The sequence below is a fragment of the Rhynchophorus ferrugineus genome, unplaced genomic scaffold (genome assembly GCF_030347505.1).
Source record: "Rhynchophorus ferrugineus isolate W39M unplaced genomic scaffold, kcgeb_rfMv2 rfM1, whole genome shotgun sequence".
Taxonomy (NCBI): domain Eukaryota; kingdom Metazoa; phylum Arthropoda; class Insecta; order Coleoptera; family Curculionidae; genus Rhynchophorus; species Rhynchophorus ferrugineus.
The window spans coordinates 30,022,887-30,044,475 of NW_027472580.1; the positions used below are offsets into that span (position 1 = coordinate 30,022,887).

Here is a 21,589-nt window from a genome sequence, read left to right on the forward strand (position 1 = left end):
TTTCACCAGCGGAGATCGGGTCTGTGATGTTGCGGAAGGAGCAGCTAGTAGATTGTTATCCCGAGTTCTCCACACGTGGGTGGGACGAGGGATCGATCTTTTTGGTTTGGATGCTTTCGGGATTGGTCGGCATCTGCATCCCGAGCAGTATGAGGTTCACTGCAGTTGGCGCATTTTGGTGGGGAATTTCTGTCTTTAGGACATTGGCGTGAGTGGCCAAAGATTTGGCAGTTGAAGCATTGGACGAAACTGCCATTATTGCATTGGGCTTTAATTTTCACAACCTCATGCATGAGACGGTCAGCTGCGAAGATACTGTGCTCTTCGCGGTGTACGACCATTTGTATGATGGCAATTGGTTTTTCTTTCTTTGCTTTCCAGTGATTTCTCAAGAACGTCTTTAATAATAGCTGGGCTTTTAACAAAAACTCGGATAACCGTATTTGCAGCCGTTCAGGATGTTAATGATCGTTCTATAGTGATCAGGCATGGGAGGATAGAATTCTACCCCTTCTGGTTCCGTGTGGGTAGATGCGAATTGGATAGTCTGGAATGTGAGTATACAAATCAACTCCAAGTACGTATGTTTATCGAGAAGGATAATTGTCGGAATTCGGATTCGGATATCGTAAAATTAAACTTCATCAGATCTCCAGTATTAAAAATTATTACACAAAATTAGAAAAACATATGACCGGTCACGAAGATGTCACAAAATTTCAACTTGAAAGAACGAAAATATTTTGTGGACTAGATTCCGCACCAAACAGTAAATGTAATGCATACTCATTGAAATAGCCCATAGACTATTGGACATTTATTGGATTTACAAATTAACCCAAACAATTCCGAATAACAAATAAACACATTTATACAAATTTCAGCCTGTAGATATATTTACTGTGCTTGTTGATATTTTATTTACTTCTTCAACACAAACGTATTTTGAGGTAAATTATAATTATTTCTACAATGTTATTTTGAAAATTGTGGGATGAATAATATTTATTCAATTTATAATAACCAAAAAGTAATACGGTAAAGAACAGCAACAATCATGAGATTCTATCTTATCTATAAAAATTAGTCTCAACATGTTGGTCCACGAATTGTATTATTTTATTATGTATTAATATATACTTTTATTGTTGAAGAATAATTTTTTCTACCTAAATGCGAAGATCTAAAAAAATCCCACCTCTCTCGATCAAGTAGCCTAAAGCCAAAATATTAATTATAAGTACCTTAACCAATATACATTTGTTTAAGTAAATAAACCCCCACAAAATAATTAAGTTTTTAATTAATAGTACTTTACAAACAACTTTTTAAAGGGCAACAAAATTTGGTTCCATACATATTTAATGGCTTTTATCAATCTAATTTTGTCATCGTGACATTTTAGATTTAAACTATGGATAATATTTCTTCATTTCTTCTGTTGTACTCCTCTAAAATCAATATGCATATACATATGAATACAAATGCTCTATATAAATAATTGTTTACGTACTAGTTAAAAACAATGCTCTCTCACATACACACATTTTTTTTTCGAGGAAAGCGAGGTATCTATTTAATTTCCGTATAGACACTGAATACACAGCACTTTTGAGACTGAAGATTCACTATAATCGAATAATCGTGTTTATAATTAAGTCCATAGAAAAATAGAGATTTACCTTTACAGGAAATTTTGGCGAAATGTTTCGCGACGTCCAACATCTAGATGTCGCTACTTTTAACTTATTACTTGTTTTAATTGCTATGCTAAGAGCCGCGACGGGATCTGATTGGCTCACTTTTTTTCTCTGTTGCTTTTATTATTTATTTATTTTGGACGTCATTTTCAGTATGCCTAACGTAAGGAATAATGTTCCTATATGAACAAATGAAGCAAGGCAATATATTATGCCATAAATTTTTCTACTATACTTTAAGTAGGTCTTTGTTTTATTTTATCGTACGATATTGCCACGTCGATAATGTATGTAACATTTTTGTCAAATGTTTTTAAAAAAATGTAAATTTAAACCTTTTAATTGTACACTACATAATGATCGTCCAGATAGAGTATTAAAAATAAAGTTCACCCTATACTTTTGAATAAAATAGGCAAACAGTATTTTAATAGGGAAAGACCCATAGTTTGCTTTCAGTATAAGAAAATAAAAAGACAGAACTCTAATAGATCGTATTAAATTGATGATACTAAACAAATATGGAAAAGGGAAAAGGCAGAAGAAATAATTTCGAATTGTTATTGGTTTCTTTTTAGAGATTATATTTATTTCATTTATTAGCATTATTAGTCAGCAAAATGCTTCTCTTACAGGTGGCTCTAATGAAGATTTAAATTGACCAATGAAATTACTAGAATGGACAATATAACCCCATCTGTATATTGAGCAAAGAAAAGTGTGGCGACCGCCTCGGCCCTTTAGGCCACAACGTATTCACCTACAACAAGTTCAAAGGTTGGCAACGCCGGTGGATTGGTACCATGCAGTTCCAGGATATAAAAGACCATCACGACGACGTCTCGCTCTCTTTTCTTTTCTCTACCCCCTTGTAACAGTACCACTTCCACAGCGCTACCGTACTTCCTTTACCTAACCTAACATCCTGTCAATTATCCCGTCAGCCACATGTATCATTCAATGTTAAAATAAACAAGTTTTATTAAACCATTGTTTTTAGTTGTCGTGCAAATTCCTTCCAAAAATAGCAGTGAGTGTTCGGACAAAGAATCGCATCAGGAGCCACAGATTTCGACCGACTGACCGACCCGACGGACATTCCTACAAAAACTTTTCTCCAGAAACCCCTATTGAGTTTTCTCTCTCATAGAGTAACTATGATTAAATCACAAAATGCTGAACGTGCTCCATGTCAGGCACACAAAAATGTTGTCATAAACAAACTGAAACAAACAATCGCGTTATAAAAGTGAGTTAATCAAATGCCTTCGTAGTACAATTCAAACGAAACAGTCAAAAAAGCGGTCTCAATGATATTGCCTATTTAAGATAAACCTCAATTTAATATTCTGTGGTCATAACATCGCAATGTTACAGCATCAAATTTAGGTTTTGGTTTATTTTGATTGACATTATAATATACTAATGCACATACAATACTGAAACAAAATAATGTAAAATATAATTTATTTTAGCATTATAGTACATCCAATGCATACATTATCGAAAGTCTTAAATTACAGTTAATTAAACAGCCATAGTTTACAGGCTAGAGTTATATTTTATATTTACATTACACTCATTTCCACACCACATAGTTCTATGTGCGATTTTTTAGGTGATTTTTCTAGTGATTAACATCTGGAGGCCTAATCTACTTAATTAACAAATGTATATCCAACTAATATATTTTAATTTCATTATAAAGCATATCTACTTATTTACGTTTAGTTGTCACGTAATTTTGATATAAGCGTAAGAATTAGTTTCTTCTCTTACTCTCTATGAACATTTTCCTTCATAAAATTAGATTCAATCACTGCATTCTTCAGTCAGAATTAATTCTTTCATACTAAATTCAAACCGAATGCTCATGTATATTCTGAAGAATTACACAAATATATGTGCACACAAATTCCTCAAACTGTAATGAAAATTTATGCAGTTCTCCTATATTAACTACATATTCACTTTTAGAAGTTTGTGCTCTTATGAATATGTGTTGGTAATTGTCAGCATTGCGCCATAAGCAGACAACGAAAAATTTTCGCTCCCTTTTACTATCAGAATCACTGTCCAATTCAATTACTAAATTGTTAATTTTTTTTAAACTGTCGAATACTTGTTGACGATTCTACCATTTGTCGGTTTGTTCTTTTGTCTGTTTGATGGAGATATTAGTAATTTAAAGTGAAAAATTGATCAGAATACCTATAAGTCCATAACAATAAAATCAATTTGTTCTTTTTTATTTTTGAACTTATCGTAGTTTCAAGCATCATACCTAATCATTTTGTGGATTTAATTAATAAGTGTATGAGGAAATATTTATTTATTAAGAAAATTAATATGTGACATTAACTATTTTTAAAAATATTGCAGAAATCAGGATAGCTTTTTTGAAACATTTGATATACGTTATTTTTCGATGGATAATTCTGGCCTTCTCGTAAATTCTTAGGGCTTGGTTTTATTAACGCATCCCCATACATTGTGAGAGCCGTCTCCAGTTCTTTGTATGGGTTTCTGAACCATTTCAACAGCCAACGTTTTCAAGTCATAAGCCCATCACTGAATACACAACACTTTTGAGACTGAAGATTCACTATAATCGAATAATCGTGTATATAATTAAGTCCATAGAAAAATAGAGATTTAACTTTACAGGAAATTTTGGCGAAATGTTTCGCGACGTCCAACATCTAGATGACGCTACTTTTAACTTATTACTTGTTTTAATCGCTATGCTAAGAGCCGCGACGGGATCTGATTGGCTCACTTTTTTTCTCTGTTGCTTTTATTATTTATTTATTTTGGACGTCATTTTCAGTATGCCTAACGTAAGGAATAATGTTCCTATATGAACAAATGAAGCAAGGCAATATATTATGCCAAAAATTTTGTGAGAGCCGTCTCCAGTTCTTGTATGGGTTTCTGAACCATTTCAACAGCCAACGTTTTCAAGTCATAAGCCCATCCGATTTTTTCAAAAGCGTCTATGATGAGTGTGGACAAATTAGTAGAATATTTAGCAAGTTCGCTAGTTTTATAATCCTATGGAAAACCGTGATGGTAATTATGGCAACCTTCGTCCATCGTAATAATAGATATTATCTTATTTTCGGCAGTGAAAATAGATCTGAAATTAAAACTGACAATATTTAATTATTTACGCTACATTAGTTGAGCATTAGTACCCACATATAAGTTACTGAATTTAGCGACCAGGCGAAGTTGAGGCTACATACATATCGAAAAATATTCAGGCAAAATGAATTACGAAATGTTTCATTCCACAAAACTATTGGAAAATAAGTGGACAAAATAAAGCAAATTAAAGGCATCAGAATCATGTAATATTTATGTTGGAAGTATACAATCAGATCAGCATACAAATCTGATATATCCAACAATTTTCCTTTGCTCTTGACCCCGAGATGTTTCTTACACAATTGCCAACCAACATGAGAGAAATAGAAACCTCTCTTAGCGTCATCAGGATCAGCCTCAGTATCTGAATATTTATGGTGTAAATTAAATATATTTTACTAATTTTCCCTGCAATTGGTAATCGGGTGCAAATGTTCTGAATTTTACATTTTTTATGGAAACACGCTCATATTTCAAATCTGCCCAATTTGAGAGTCAGAAAAGATGCGCATATAAATTTGACAGCTGTTGGATCATTAGTTTGTGAATTATAGCATTTTGAGTGAAACAACTTTTATTATTGTGAAAAAAATGGATAAAAAGAAATTTCTCGTGCTGATAAAATATTGCTTTTGAAGGGAAAAAATACAGTTGAAGCAAACATTTGGATAGATGTCGAGTTTCCGGATACTGTCCCAGGAAAATTAACCATAAAGGATTGATATACTAAGTTTAAACGTGGTGAAATGAGCATCGAAGACGGTGAACGCAATGGACGCTCAAAGGAGGTTGTTACCGACGAAAACATAAAAAAAATCCACAAAATGATTTTGAATGACCGTACATTGAAATTGTATGAAATAGCAGACACTTTAATGATATCAACTGAACGTGTATATCATATCATTAGCGAATATTTGGGTATGAGAAAGCTCTGTGCAAAGTGGATGCCGCGCCAGCTCATTTTTAACGTAAAACAACGAGGAGTTGATGATTCGGAGCAGTGTTTTAAAATGATCAAGCGTAATAAATCTGAGTTTCTGCATCGATATGTGACAATGGATGAACCATGGTTCCATCATTTCACTCCGAAGTCCAATCGACAATCATCCGAATGGACTGCACACGATGATCTCGCTCCAAAGCGCGGGAAAACGCAACAGTCGGCTGGCAAGGTTATGGCGTCTGTATTTTGGGATGCGCATGGAATAATTTTCATTGACTACCTTGAAAAGGAAGGACCATCAACAGCGATTAATTCATAGCGTTATTGGGCGATTTGAAGAACGAAATCGCCGAAAAACGGCCGCATTTTAAGAAAAAGAAAGTGTTGCTTTACCAAGACAATGCACTGTATCACAAGGAAACGATGACAAAAATCTATGGAATGGGCTTTGAATTGCTTTCTCACCTGCCGTATTCTCCAGATCTGCCCCCCAGCGGCTATTTCCTGTTCTCAGATCTCAAAAGAATGCTTGCTGGAAAACAATTTTCGTCGAATGAAGAGATGGTGGGCGAAAGTGAGGCCTATTTTGAAGCAAAGGACAAATCGCACTATAAAAGTGCTATCGAAAAGTTGGAGGGTCGCTATAATAAGTGTATCACCCCTGAAGGGAATTATTTTGAATAAAAAAAAAATTTCCAAAAAAATGTCTTTTACTATGGTAGGCCGGGGATTTTTCAATTGACCCGTTATATATATATATATATATATATATATATATATATATATAAAATATATTATATATATATTATTGAGTATAATTGACTATATTATTGAGTTTAATGTATAACTTGACCTTTGACGAATATATTTTACTGTCTTTGAACGATGAGTGTTAAAGGTTTAATTTAATACTTTTTTATAGAATAATAAATAATGTTTAGAATTACAGATTTGATTTCTAAACATGTTTTCAGTCCATGTTTTACCCTTGTATATCTAATGTTATCGTATATTCCAATTATGACGTTGGTTGCTGAATACTATTATAGCATTTTACTAATACTAGGTTATTCCTTGGTACAAAAGTCAAAAAGTAAAAAATGCATACAGTATATATTAGTTAATATATTTTCCATCATTTTCCATAACTCTTTTCCCTGTTTTAGGTTACATGGTCAGACCGTGTCGAAAGAACGATGTTAGTTTGGTAGCTAATTAGATATTTATCTCTTGCTTAATGCTCTTGTTAGCTGTTGCTGAACATTTCGAAACCTACAGCAAAGTGACGTCTGTGTAGGACCAAATGTGTGGGCAGCACCAAATGTTATGTGACTGTACGATGTGAGCCGCAAGTAGCACTACAGTATCCTCGAGTAATGTAAAAACAAAACTTACAGATCGAATCAGAACCAGTCAAGAGGAAATTATCTTAGTTATCATTTATCCCCATATTTAACACTGAAATGTCCCGGAAAATGTGAAGTCCCGGGATATTATTGGGCTAGTTATATTGTTTTCACCGCTTTTTCAGCCAGTACTAACCTTCAAAAGAAAGTTGTTAAAATTTCATGATGTTTTACTCACAAGTTTGTGAGTTATTGTGAGTATATTGATTAAAAAACAATTTCGTGTTTTAATTTTACACTGCTTCTTGATGGGAAAATGTCTAAGCAATGGCTTGACAAGTGTTATAAGGACTCCATTTCATCAGAAACAACAATAAAACGTTGGTTTGTTGACTTTAAACGTGATCGTAGAGGCGCCGATGATGCAGAACACAGCGGACGTCCAAATGAGGTGGTAACGACGGAAAGCATGTAAAAAATCCAGAAAGTCGTTGAAAGAATTGGAAAAATTGCGTGAGTTAGCTAGCATAGTAAATATATCAAAATAACATGTTGGTTTTATATTGCATGAGCATTTGATTATGAAAAAGCTCTGAGTCTCATCATCATCGTCATCTGAGTGGACAACAACTGGTGAATCACGTCCAAAGCCTCAGTATTTTGGATTGTGCGTGGTGTAATATTCATTGACTATCTTGAGAAGGGAAATATCATTAACAGCGAATATTATATAGCGTTACTAGAGCGTTTGAAGGCCGAAATTACAAAGAAACGACCGCATATAACAAAGAATAAAAATTATTGAAAGCGATAGTTTTCAACCAGCTATTGGCTCATATTGGGCAGGTTCCATTTTCAATATTTCCATGTCTTACCTGATGTTTTTCATTTAAAATAAATCGTAATATATTGTTTGTTTACAACGTTATCTGCTTTATCTGCTTATCAAAGTTTAGTTTTTTACTAAACATATTTTTATCTTTATTCGTAATAATTTTCGTTTTCGTCATTTTATCGTTTTATTATACTGAACTCAGCGTACCCACTCCATATTAATAATGTTTTTTAATAATTAGACGTTATAGAAAAGAACTTTAAAATTCATAAGTCGCTTTGCGATGAAAAAAATGAATTTTTAATTAGTGAAAACAATGGAATAAATATTTCCGATACTTCGTAATATATTTATTTATTAAAATGAAATCGATCGAATCTCGGTATATTATATATAACATAAACTTATCTAACTATAATGAGTTCAAAATCACATACGGTATAAATCAATAACTTACTACTAGTATCTAAGGTACTCTATATAAAACATGTTAAGTATTACCGAACAAAAGCTTAATATACTACACGTTTTTTGTCTCTTGGTAACATTATAAAAACCCTGTTAAACCTAGCGGTATATAAAATCAGTCAATGAATGAATATATCAGAGAATGATATTTGCGAAATATCATGAGGAGCAATTAGTATGAGTCCTACGAGACGTTACCCTCCACAAATCATATTTTCATCAACATTAAGCTGAACCAAATCTATGGCCTTACGATGTTTTTCTGTTGATGATGGTGGCGTCTTCGTAATCTTCTTTGGGTTGATCTTTGTCTCCCCAGCCCCAGACGCCGTGAGTGCCATCTCCGGTTCTCTGGACGCGTTTCTTGACCATATCCGTGGACACCGTCTTCAGGTCGTAGGCCCAGCCGATTTTTGCGAACATGTCGATGAGGAACGTGGAGAAATTGGTGGAATATTGGCCGAGTTCAGCTGTCTTGTAGTCCCATGGGAATGTGTGATGGTAGTTGTGCCAACCTTCACCCAAAGCAAATATGGACACCATTTTATTCTCAGATGGGTTGATGTATCTGAAAGTAATTAAAATTATTTTTTAAAACTGTTATAAGAACACATTTTTAATACTTCATTATTAAAATACAATAAAAGGAATTATGGAAAAATATTAATTTAATTAATTAGCATATTTAATAAGAAATAATGACTAATGGTTAGAAATGAGTTAGATATGCCTCATCGAAATCAATATTGATATCATCAAATACTAGTGATACTTTGATCCTATTTTATCAGTGAGGGATCTGTACGTTTAAAATTATATCATTTTTACGATTAAAATTATATCTTTTTGATTAACAAACGATTTTCTATGCAAAATAATAAGAACCTATTAATAACCAAAATTTGTTTTTGACACCACATTGTTTCTGCTAATTATAGTTTCTATATATTTAGAAATAATATCTTTTGAAAAAATACGAATAGCAGCAGCAAAAAAAATTGAATATTAGACTAAAAATGTAATAATAAGAACACCAGTAAAGCTAATTGTTGATGACCAGTTTATATAGTTATGCAGGAAAATCTAAGCACTTTCAAAAATCTGTCAGGTGTCATAATTATATGTTTCAAGTTACAGGGGAAAGACAAAATAACATAACATAACACCATGCAACATAGTATACGCTGTTGTATGTTGGCAACGCTTTCCGTGTAAATAATGCGACGAGTATGTATTGCTCAGCTTACGTGCCAAATTTTGTAGATTATATTTCGGTGTATTATACGCTTTGTATTAAACAGTATTGTGGGAACTGTACTGCTATAGCGATAGCTTTTGTGCGAAAGCGGAATCCAACGCTAAGGTTCGAAAGAAGTGGTGCAACGATCATAGAACCTAGTCACATGATGATTGGAAGAATGTGGTATGACCTGATGAATTACTGTTTACATTGTTTCCTACAAACAGTCGGGTTTATGTACGGAGATGGGACTAAAAGAAGTCTACGATCGGAATATCTGCTTCATATAGTCAAGCGTGGCGGTGGATCTGTTATGATTTGGGCAGCAACATCCTAGTATTCATCTGATCGAATCACGCACATCACTGATCGAGTTACTGCGAATGAATATCTCGAAATCCTCACGATGAACTACACATGACATCCGATTGATGAAGTTCGTACTATGACTAGCATATTGCTGTCAAAAGTGCAATATTCCTACATAACAATGTGTCCCTCAACACTGATAAAATGATCCAGTCTTAGTTTGAGGAGCATCAGAATATCATCCAACATGTTATCTGACGAGCACAATCGCTTGATCTCAACATAATTGGACCGTTATGGGGAGTTTTAGAGTAGAGAATGAGGGGTAACATAGATTTCCAATATCGCTGAAGCAATCGATGGATTTCAACACTTTCAGAATCTATTTCGCGAAGAGTCGAAGCTACTTTAAAAGTGGTAAACTATTAAAAGAATAAATTAAAATAGTTAAAAGTCACACAAAAACACAACAAACCAACAGATAACAAATCTTCATTCATATAAAGCTAATTTAATAATAGGGTCATATGAATTAAAATGACTTACTCGTCTATAATACTCCCAAGATATAACCTAAATACCACTAATTATTAGCTGTTTACATATTTAAAAAGATAATCGACAAAAATGCTTATTACAGAATCAAGCTAAGAATATTTGGAAACATTGAAGACGTGTGAAAGTTTTTAGCCAATAAGCAATAAATAAAATAACTAAAGCTATAACAACGCTATTGACATTAATTACTAAAATAGTACTACTTACTTGTCGTAAGGCCTGTCACCCCACATATGAGCGGCCGAATTAACCAGCCAAGTAGCGTGTAAAGTAATGATGTAGCGGAAGACGTTGAGACAATACGAGTTCATGAAGGTCTCGTTCCACAAAATCATCGGAAGCGGAATGGGTAGCACGAAGCAGATCAAAGGCATCAGGATCATGTAGTACTTGTGTTGAAAACGGATGATGGGATCCGCATACAAATCGGACATATCCAACAGCTTGCCCTTGTTCTTGACCTCGGGATGCTTTTTGCAGAGCAACCAGCCCATGTGAGAGAAGAAGAAGCCTCGTTTCGCGTTGTGAGGATCGGCATCGGTCTCCGAATATTTGTGATGAACCCGGTGATCTCTGGACCATTCGATAACAGAATTCTGAAAGAAAAAGAAATATTTATAAGGAAAAAATCATAACTTAATAATATAAAATATCATGTGTATATATATTATAATCTTCTATGTGAGCTAGATAATTGTTGATACATAACTATTTGATAATTATTATTTCAATAAAAAATATTATATTGTCATCTATCAAATGAATCGAAATTCTGTAATAATTTTTCTTTTTTTTAACTTTCTAACTATAACTTTCTTCTTCGTACGATATTATGTATAAAGGTAGCAGAACTTTCTTCTTTTTGACATGAAAAATAAATATACATACCTCGAATGCTAAAGTATTACAGAATGTTAGAATGAGTCTCAGAGGCCACTTGGCTTTGTACGATCTGTGAGACCATAGTCGGTGAGCACCAGCAGTTATCCCAAAGCCACCCATCTGGTACAGAATAATAGCTGAAAATAAACATATGTAATGCATAGGATAAAGAGTCTATATAACGACTTAATTAAGTTTGTACGTTTAAATATTCTTATACGAAAAATGATAATATTATTGATAACTAAGTATAACGGCGACTATTCAAGAAAAAAATGAAACCACATAAAACATAGCAATATAAAGTTTGATGAAATATCGTTAACATTCTAAATCATATATTATATCAGATATAATATATTAGAAAGCTTTGAATAGAAACTGGTGCCATATTTAACCACATGTAATCAAAATTATGTGGCGATTCAGAGTGGTCCTTGGCCTAATTTAAACAAAAAAGTCATATTAAAAATAAACCTGTTATTTATAACATTTCTTAAAATTATACATTAAATGTATTACATATTGTTTATCTGATATGATCAGCTTCAAATTATTTTTCGATTCATTGATAAATCTAGACAAAAAGATGTTCTCGAAGCGATTTTTGAGTTTAGGTTATGAAGTGAATTTATGATCTATCTAGTGATCTTAAGAAGATTTATTATTCTGAAGGGGTTTTTGGACTATAATTTCAATTCTTAGGACCCAAGTTAATATATATTGTTAACAATTGCCTGCGTCCAAGCGGATATAATTCATAATGAATAATAACAAGAATTTTACGTCTATTTTTTGATTATTACAGTAATTTAGACAAATTGCCAACCAAAAATACCATCCGACTGAGAATAAAATAATGATTATTAACCCACTAAAATATATCTATATATAAAGTATCATACATGTTAATAAACCAGCGATATAACTCACACTTATCATAACGAATAATAGGTTACAAGACACCAAAATAGCATTTTAAAGCACTAACATTTTTTTTTTTTTTATTACTCTTCGTGAGTCCACAATCTGCCCTATTGGCAATAAGTATTTCGTATGTCTATATTATATATACATGGCACGTAGAAAATCACTTCATTAAGCAATCTTCTGTATAAAATATTATCTTAATTAATTAGTCTTATTCTAATGCTTATTCTAAACTCTACATATGTCCAGTAATCAGATCAGGTGGTGTTAAACGTTTTAGTCTACGCACTTCACTATCACGTCGCATATTTAGCTGATTAGCGAGTACATTGGGATGCACTGACACTCTTTCGAAGTACTTCACACAAACACGTTGGATTACACTCGTTATAGGTTCTAGAGGAATATCGCGTTGTATCACTTTATTTGAAATATAGTACGGAGCATCAACAATGGCACGCAACACCTTATTTTGGAACCGTTGAATGATGGATATATTAGATTTGCTAGCGGTACCCCATAGTTGAATTCCATATGTCCAAATGGGCTTGAGTATAGACTCATACAGCAATACCTTGTTATCTAATGATAACTTGGATTTGCGCCCAATGAGCCAATACATTTGATATAATTTTAGTCCTAGTTGTTTCCGTTTAGAGAGTATGTGCTTCTTCCAGGTTAGGCGTCGATCTAAATGCATACCAAGATATTTAACATGCTCTGCTTGGGGGAGTTGACGATGATTGATATTTACTTGTGGACATGTTCTTCTACGCAGGGTAAACGTTATATGCGTGGATTTTGATTCATTGGCTTTAATGCGCCATGTCTTCAACCATAATTGTATTTGCTCCAGGTGGGTTTGTAGGTTTGTTGATGCTGTGACTGGATCTTCATGGGATGCTAAGATTGCTGTATCGTCTGCATATGTTGCCACAGTAGTTATTTTTGTGGTGGGCAGATCAGCCGTATACAGAAGATACAGTACTGGACCCAGTACACTACCTTGCGGAACTCCTGAATATATGGGATTTAATTCGGTATGTTCATCGCCTTGATTTACAATAAAATGTCTGTCAGTGAGATACGATTTTAGTAGCTGATAGTCCGGATGAGGGAGAAGTTTCTTTAGTTTAACCTGCAAGCCCGTATGCCATACTTTGTCAAAAGCCTGAGATATGTCTAGGAAAGCAGCCGAACAATATCTTTTGGCATTTAGGTCAGCGTTTATTTGGTTTACAAGTCTATGCACTTGTTCTATAGTCCCATGCTTATTGCGAAAGCCAAACTGATGTTCTGGAATAATTTTTCTTTTTTCTATTATATTGTTTAGTTTTTTTATGTATAATTTCTCGAAAACTTTCAAGATTATTGGTAATAAACTTATAGGTCGGTAGGAGGTCACATCTTCTGGTATTTTTCCTGGTTTAAGTATCATTAATATTTTAGCTACTTTCCAGATACTAGGGAAGTAATTAATTCGTAGCATAGCATTGAATATATATGTTAATAGTTTTATAGCCTTTTCTGATAGTTCTTTTAAAATTTTGCCAGTAATTAAGTCATAACCAGGAGCTTTTTTAATATTAATCTCTCTCATTATTGTATGTTTAACTTTTTTGACCGTTAATTTCTCATGCGGTAAATCCATTTGAAATGGCGAATCTAGAAAGCTAGTAATTTTATTTTCGTCATCCTTATGTAGCTGAGACTGGAAAGGTTTAAAAACATTTTTTAGGTGTTTTGAGAAAATGTCGGCCTTCTCTTTATTGCTTCTCGCCCAATTATTTTCGCTTGTTTTAATAGGTGGATTATGCTGCTGGGATCTCCTGAGCTTTTTTGTTGCTTTCCACAACGAATAGTCTGTAGCCTCAGTTGATGTCAAGTTTTCTAGGTATTCTTGAATGCCTTGGTTCTGTTCGATTTGGATTAGATCTCTCAGCTCTTTTATGGCCCTATTAAATTTTCTTTTATTCTCTTCAGTCCTTTGCTGTTGCCAATTTCGTCGTAACTTTCTTTTTTCTGCTATCTTTTTCTGTATTGTACATGATATATGTGTATTTTTTCTTGGAAATGTTTCACTGTTGGGAGTCGCGGAATATGCTGCCTCCTGTATATTTTTTGTAAGATTTAATGCTGCTATTTCTATATCCATTTCAGTTTGTAACGGTAAATTTAGAGAGATATTTTGGTCTAAGTTTTCTCTAAATGAGGGCCAGTTAGTTCTATTATTGCACAGAGAAGGGGGTTTATCTTTGATGGTAATTTTTGAAGAAATTGTTACTATTATTGGTGAATGATCAGAAGACAGGTCGAAGCATGATTCTGCCTGACACTTTTTTGGATCAATATTTTTTGTAATACAGAAATCTATTGTATCTGGTTTTTTATTTCTGTCTGAAGGCCAATATGTTGGTTCACCAGTAGAGATATGTTGTAAGTTATCTTTCCTTATGGCTTTGAGCAGTTCTCTACCTTTTGAGGTTATTATTCTTGAACCCCACATTAAATGTTTTGCATTATAATCTCCTCCTGCTATAAATCTATTACCTAGCGTACTGAAGAATTCTTGAAATTGTTCTGCCTTGTTGTTATGTTTGGGTGGGCAATAAATCGCAGAAATTGTTAATGGTCCATGGGCTTCCTCTATGGTTATACTGGTGGCTTGCAGGTAGTCTTTGCGGAATTTTTCTTTTTCGAAATGCTTTATATCATCTCGAATTATTATGGCTGCTCTTCCATGTGCTTTATCATCAGGGTGATTTGTATGATACAGCTTATATTTAGGAACTTTCAGATAATTCTTGTCCGTAAAGTGTGTTTCGGAAACCATCATAACGTCAATATTTTGTTCATTTACGAACATTTTTAGTTCCCTGGCGTGTTGTTGGAGCCCATTGGCATTCCAGACGGCGATTTTGTAGCTATTGGTTTCAGGCATTAGGCAAGTTTGCTTACGACGGTTGTGAGTAGACCAAGCATCGTACTCATTTGATCCATTAGTTTGGCCATCATATTTTCTAATCTTGAGATGTTGCTAGTTTCAGTAGGTTGAGATATTGTCTCTCGTTTTTGTGCTGAACCATTTTCAACTATTTGGGCATAAGTTATGTCTGGTTGACTTGTTCTGGTGGGTAGTGGTAGATTGGTAGTAGTGGATTGTTTTTGTTGATGCCTTTTTTCTCTTAAGGCAGGATAGAGTTTCTGTTGTAGTTGCTTGTGAACTGCGCAACCCTTGTAGTTCGCTGGATGATTTCCGTTACAGTTAACACATTTCACTTTTTCATCGCGAACTTTACGAGTACAATCTCCTGTCTTATGTTCTCCTGCACATTTTACGCATCTATATGATTTGCGACAGTAAGTCTTTGTGTGCCCGTGCGCTTGACACCTTGTGCATTGTGGTATAATTCTCTTAATATGTGGTGGTTCGCATTTAATAATATTATTTTCCAATTTGGTGATTTCATACACCGCCTTATTATTTCCATTAGGTTTTATGTCTATATAAAACATAGGCAGAGGTTTTTTTGTCGTGTGATGTCGTATATTGTGAATATTTACGACCTCGTGGCCTTTTTCAGCTAGTGCTACCTTGATGGTGTTAAAGTCCGTCCCGTGATGTAATCCTTTTAATACGAATTTAAATGTTCTCTCGGATTTTGGCCTGAATGTATGGTATTGGGTGTTTCTTTCATCTAATTCTTTTATAAGAACTTTAAAGTGATCCGCTTCAAACAATTGGATTTTAATTGTTTCATAGCTCACTGTTTTAATTGTGTAGTTCGTAGTAATGGTTTTCAATAATTCATGGATATTTTTTATTATTCCTACCTTATAGACTGTTATTGGTGGTGGTTTGGGAACAACTTTTTCAGGGCTTGGTTGTATGTTCTCTTCAATTTCTTCCGACAGGTTGCTAAAACTGTTTTTTGTCTCTATCGGTTTCTGCAACCAATAGTCACTGATTCTTGTTTGTTTCCTCGCGATTTCTTCTTCTGGACTTCTCAATCGTTTTTTGTTAATGACTGTAGTCCATTCTGATGGTGGAGTTTGCGTTATTGCTGTTTGTTCTAATCTTATATCAAAGTGTGCAGGTGATTTGGTTGAATCGCTATGGTTTGCCATTTTTTAATTTTTAATATTTTATTTAATTTACTTCCAGAGGATAAAAGAAATAAAACAAATACATTGTTTATTTCACGCACTTCATTTTTCACTTACGTTATTTTAGCACTAGTTTTTTACTATAAATACTATAAATGAATTTCAAAAGGACTGTTGTAAAATAAGAAGAAATAATTTTAAACACTAATAAAAATGAGATGCAGTCCTTTTGTCTGGTCACGTAAACACGTATTCACTACACTTTAGGTCCACTGAGAGACGGATAGCCGCGTCTATTATGCGTTTTTAACACTCAATTAAATAACCGTAATAAAATACTGGGTTTTTTTAAAGAAAGGTATCTTTTTATAGCTTGGACCGTATTGAAAATACGTCTTCACCCTACGAAGGTTGGAACTGAACTATAAAGCACTAACATGAAAATATTTCTCCCAAAAATTTGTACCATTTAAATAAATTAATATTTGGCAGAAAATTATTAACCAGATCAGGAACTTTTCAGACAATCGTCATTCGCGACCACAACCTTGCCTTTTTGATTAGTACCGAACAAAATTTAATTGTAGATAGACATTTAAAGACTTCCCGTATTGCATACCAACGTTAGTAGGCATATGTCGATGGTCGATATGGTCGATGAATATATCCCACAAAGACGTCACTAAACATCTTTCGAATATAACGCCTGGAATATATAATTGTAATTATTATAATAGCTTACAATATGTCAAAACACGTGTACAAGCTATACTCTTTTTTACATCAACAAGAATCAATATAAAAATTGGTTTGATGGATTTTTAATGACGCCAAGTAATGTTATTTAAATAAAAAGTTTATACATGACTGAATTGTTGCTTACCATAAATTGTTGTGTATAATTTGGCTGATGTAAATATTAGAACGACTGCGTATAGAGCAACCAAATGTAGAAAAACGAAAATAATTATATTCCGCCATACTAATTCTAGTTTTCTTTCTTCAGGTTTACTGATTTCCTTTGGTATTACGCTGGAGCAGATTTCCTCGTCATTCTCATGTAGTACGCCAGTAGGCATTGCAACCACATTGGGAGCCATTTTGTTTGTCGTTCAATAGGTTTTCTGTAAAAAAAAAAGATTGGTGAAAATACCGACTTAGTAAGTTTAATGGTTTTAAACAAAACAAATCAATAATATTAAACGCTATTACAACTTAGTACTCGTAAACCTGATTTATATGTTCTTGTAATATTTATTAATTATTTGCAGTAATTTATACCGTTAATTACATCATTCGTAGTAAAAAAATTAACGTAAACTACTTTTTCCCATGGCTATTTAAATATTTTAAGTTTTCTGTTGGCAAATTCTAAACTAAACTTGAAGAATATTTTCAAATATAATAGAACTAAAACTGAATCATTAAAATCTTTAATAGATGGCGTTACTAATAGTAATATGTTGACGAGATCACTCAGTGTACAATTATGATTTTAAAACTAATTAGTCATTGTGGATTCGATGACAGACCAAGAAAACAAGATTTATGGGAAGCATTATTCTAATGCTTAAAATTATATAATTTCGTAACATTATTTCTACACAAATTGTGGGAGATTGATCAATTATTAAATAATATAGACGAAACAAAATCATTTTGAAAATAATAGACGAAACATTAAAAAGCAATAGTTAAATTCTGAAAACAAACATTTTCAAATTTTACACTATGATAATATCAAAATTGTAACTAATATAACTCATGGCATTTTAGCCTGTTGAATCTTGTGTCACTTACCACCATCTTGCAAGAAAATTAGTTTTGTTGTGAACTTTCCGTTCAGCAGTCAAAGCAGTCTTTTAACTATATTTGTATCAAATTGACATTGTTTTTAAGTAGTAAATATAATCCATATCATCAAGACCATTACACAATTATACAATTTGGAATATTCATTAAGTAGTATTGTATTTTGGAAACATTCAATTTAAAATGGTTAAATTTCAACAATTGAAATTACAGCATTATATAGGTAGATAATAATATAAATATATAAACAGAATTTAAAAGTATTGTTAGAATAAATTATTCATCTAATCAAAAAGCAAAATCGTTAAAAAACAAAAACGGAAGACAATGAATTTATTTTAATAACCCACATTTCTAACCTCATTCCAACCAAACAGAAACGAAATGTCTTGTTTAAAAATAAGACAAAAATACTATAAAAATAACTTACCACGAATTAATAACTAATTAATACTGTACATAAACAGTTGTTATATCCAAACTCTATTGTTTTCATAAAAAAGAATTTTTTAAGTTTGATGTGACAACTACAAAGTCAAAACAAGATTGTTGATTATCACTATGGAAACGAAAATTAAGGTTATACTGCCGAAGCGCGATTCTCCCACCTACCCTTGGTTGCAAATAACGAATCACTGATTGCAATTGGTAACGGTTGTTATATTTATAAACAGAAGATTAGCGCATGCAAATATCATGGCATGGCGTTAATCAAGGCGTGATAACTTAAAATCGCGAAAATGATTAGTGATCGTTCTTTGACAGTATATAAAATATGATAACCCTCGATAAAAATATGAACACTAATACATAATATAATGTCACTACTTGTTTGTGGTTAATACAATCACCAGCAGTACTCGATAAACTGCTTTATAATATAATATAATATAATATTAAACGAATATTTTAGTTTTTTCTGAAATATTAATGACACAAGAACATAATAACGAAAACAATTAATAATTTAATGAATGACCTAATAATTATATATACATATATATACATCTAGATAATGTTGTCAAAACATTTTTCGAAATCAGTGATTAATAAAAAATGGATTAAAAGACAAAATAAGAAGTGTAAGACAATATAAAAAATAGAGGAAGTATTAGTAATTTAATTAAATAAAAAATCAAGCTCATTTATCGTTATTTAAAACTTCACTTGAAAAAATCACCGTGGGATAACATAGTGAACAAATAAGTGAGAAAATTATTTGAAATTAATAAAGGATGAAATACGTAAAAAATATTTCTAATAAACGCCACAAAATATCCATCAACCATGAGATTTCTGGATAATAGAATATGTATAATTCAAGCTTTAAGAAGAATTCTTGAAATCAGCAATATAGATTGGTCAGTGAAGATAAGAAAAGAAAAACATGATACTTTAGATATATTTTTTTTTAAACGTCCAATTTAGATTATGGAATAGAATAATTTAAAAACTTACTGCGTTGAAAAAAATAAATTATAATACATTATCTTCGAATTAGCAAACATGAATATTCTTTTCGACGTTGGATTAGTTCATAAAATTATATTATACATGTTCTATTTTAAAATTTTATATATTTTTTTCTAAATTTATAAGTGTCATTTTGTTGATCTCCAAAATTATGTTCTACTTAACAAGAAAATAACATTTATAACATTTCGAATAGTAATGTTGAGGAAATCATATAACAAATAGAATCCACGAAAAAGAATTCACATAGATAGACTAAAATAATGCCCATTGAATTATCTGTTTTGTTACTGCGTGTTCTTATAGAAGATTTCGTTTTCAGTTTATATTTTATTTTAAACATCAACAGTAATATATAGATATTTTATTCAAATTAATTACACTTCTCCTTCTTTATCTTATATTAACTTTAAACAATATTAACAACATTCTAACTCACAAATTGCAAATAAATAGTTTGAATTTGTCATTTTTATTTTATATTTGAATGATCTCAAGACGAAATTAACCAATAAGAAACGAATTTAAGTGATAAAATAGCCTGTAGTATCAGCTCGTTTAGCCAATTAGGAAATGTATGATGCTGAATGACTTTAAAGCTTCGCAAAATATAATTTTTGCTCAATGAATTGGACGAGACAATTGTCGTTAAGCAATTACCAATCGACATCGCAAAAATAATAGTCTATCATTTTTTAACTTGTAAAATTATGGTTTGACTATAGACAAAAAGCAAACAAACGTTTACATCATTTCTAATAACACACAGTTAGTTTAAAACTCGTTTAACTTAAGTAAAAACTTACCGAATATTTGGAAAAAGCGACGCTCGAAGAACTCGATACGACTAAAACCAAACTATTATTTAGGACCGTAGGTGTTATAAGTTATAACAACGCGTCCAGATCTATCGTCAAACTCTCGACACGATCAATGAGAAACGCGAACTGGCTGTCTCTAGTACCGACACTTGACTTTATAAATTGAAGATTAGCGCATGCAAATTTCACGGCACCGACTATTACATAAACACGACAATCTGAAGATGCGTGGTCATGAAATGCGGTGAGGTGCGATTCAATAACCTTCAGTTTGACTTACATTTATTTCGGCACGTATCCTAGTTCGATAATCTCGATGCAGTTTTTGATCAGCAACCATCGAACGAATATGGTAACGACCAAATAAAGCATAAACGATACGGTTAGGTAAAACGGAAATTGCTTGTCTTGAGCTAATAAAGACATATTTGCAAAAATCTGCTGAAAAGTTCATAAAATAGACATCATATAGTATAGTAGTGTTATATAGTATAGTAGTTATATAGTTATATAGTATTGTTGGAAAAGATCTACACATTATTTTTAATTATTAATATTTTTCTAATCTTACATCTTTTTTCTTTACATCTTAGGTTAGATAAGCATAGTAGAATCTTAGTTTATAAAATTAATTTATTCCTATTGTTCTGTTGTGCTTGCATCAATATACAAGAAGTACGAGTGCAGGATAAATACCTTAATATTTCCCATATTAAAATTAAATTAGGCTACTTAAGCTAAAGTTAAGATTAAACACTTGTGTTGTCCAGTAACTGTTCTTCAGAATGTCAAAGAGATAAATTAGTAAACTTGTTAAATATGTTTATAAAATTCTTATATCTGTTTCCCAAACAAACTTTTTTATAATATCTATTTTTTATAGCTTTATGACGATATTGGATCTCTCTGGTCAGTGTTTCACATTGAATTGCCGCTGTCTGGCCTCTAGCTTATTTGGAAAAGGAAAAAACCCTCATAAACTGTTTGTGATTACAGTATAACAGATCAATTG

General features: G+C 32.4%; 1 protein-coding gene and 1 pseudogene across 2 annotated transcripts; both read right to left on the reverse strand.

Moving 5' to 3' along the window:
• Positions 1 to 4,030: 4,030 nt before the first annotated feature.
• LOC143193663 (acyl-CoA Delta-9 desaturase pseudogene) lies at positions 4,031 to 5,227 on the reverse strand (annotated as a pseudogene).
• A 3,085-nt stretch (positions 5,228 to 8,312) lies between these two features.
• LOC143206656 (acyl-CoA Delta-9 desaturase) lies at positions 8,313 to 20,737 on the reverse strand. 2 transcript variants are annotated; one of them, XM_076419298.1, is made up of 5 exons: positions 20,563 to 20,737; positions 17,355 to 17,595; positions 11,441 to 11,571; positions 10,760 to 11,148; positions 8,313 to 9,013 (listed from the first exon to the last, which is right to left on the reverse strand). In XM_076419298.1, the coding sequence occupies exons 2-5, from the start codon at positions 17,569 to 17,571 to the stop codon at positions 8,695 to 8,697; spliced, it is 1,056 nt and encodes a 351-aa protein (XP_076275413.1). In that variant the 5' UTR covers positions 17,572 to 17,595; positions 20,563 to 20,737; the 3' UTR covers positions 8,313 to 8,694. The 2 variants fall into 2 exon arrangements, with proteins under 2 accessions (XP_076275413.1, XP_076275414.1); XM_076419299.1 differs by lacking the exon at positions 20,563 to 20,737 and adding an exon at positions 18,714 to 18,968.
• Positions 20,738 to 21,589: the final 852 nt, after the last annotated feature.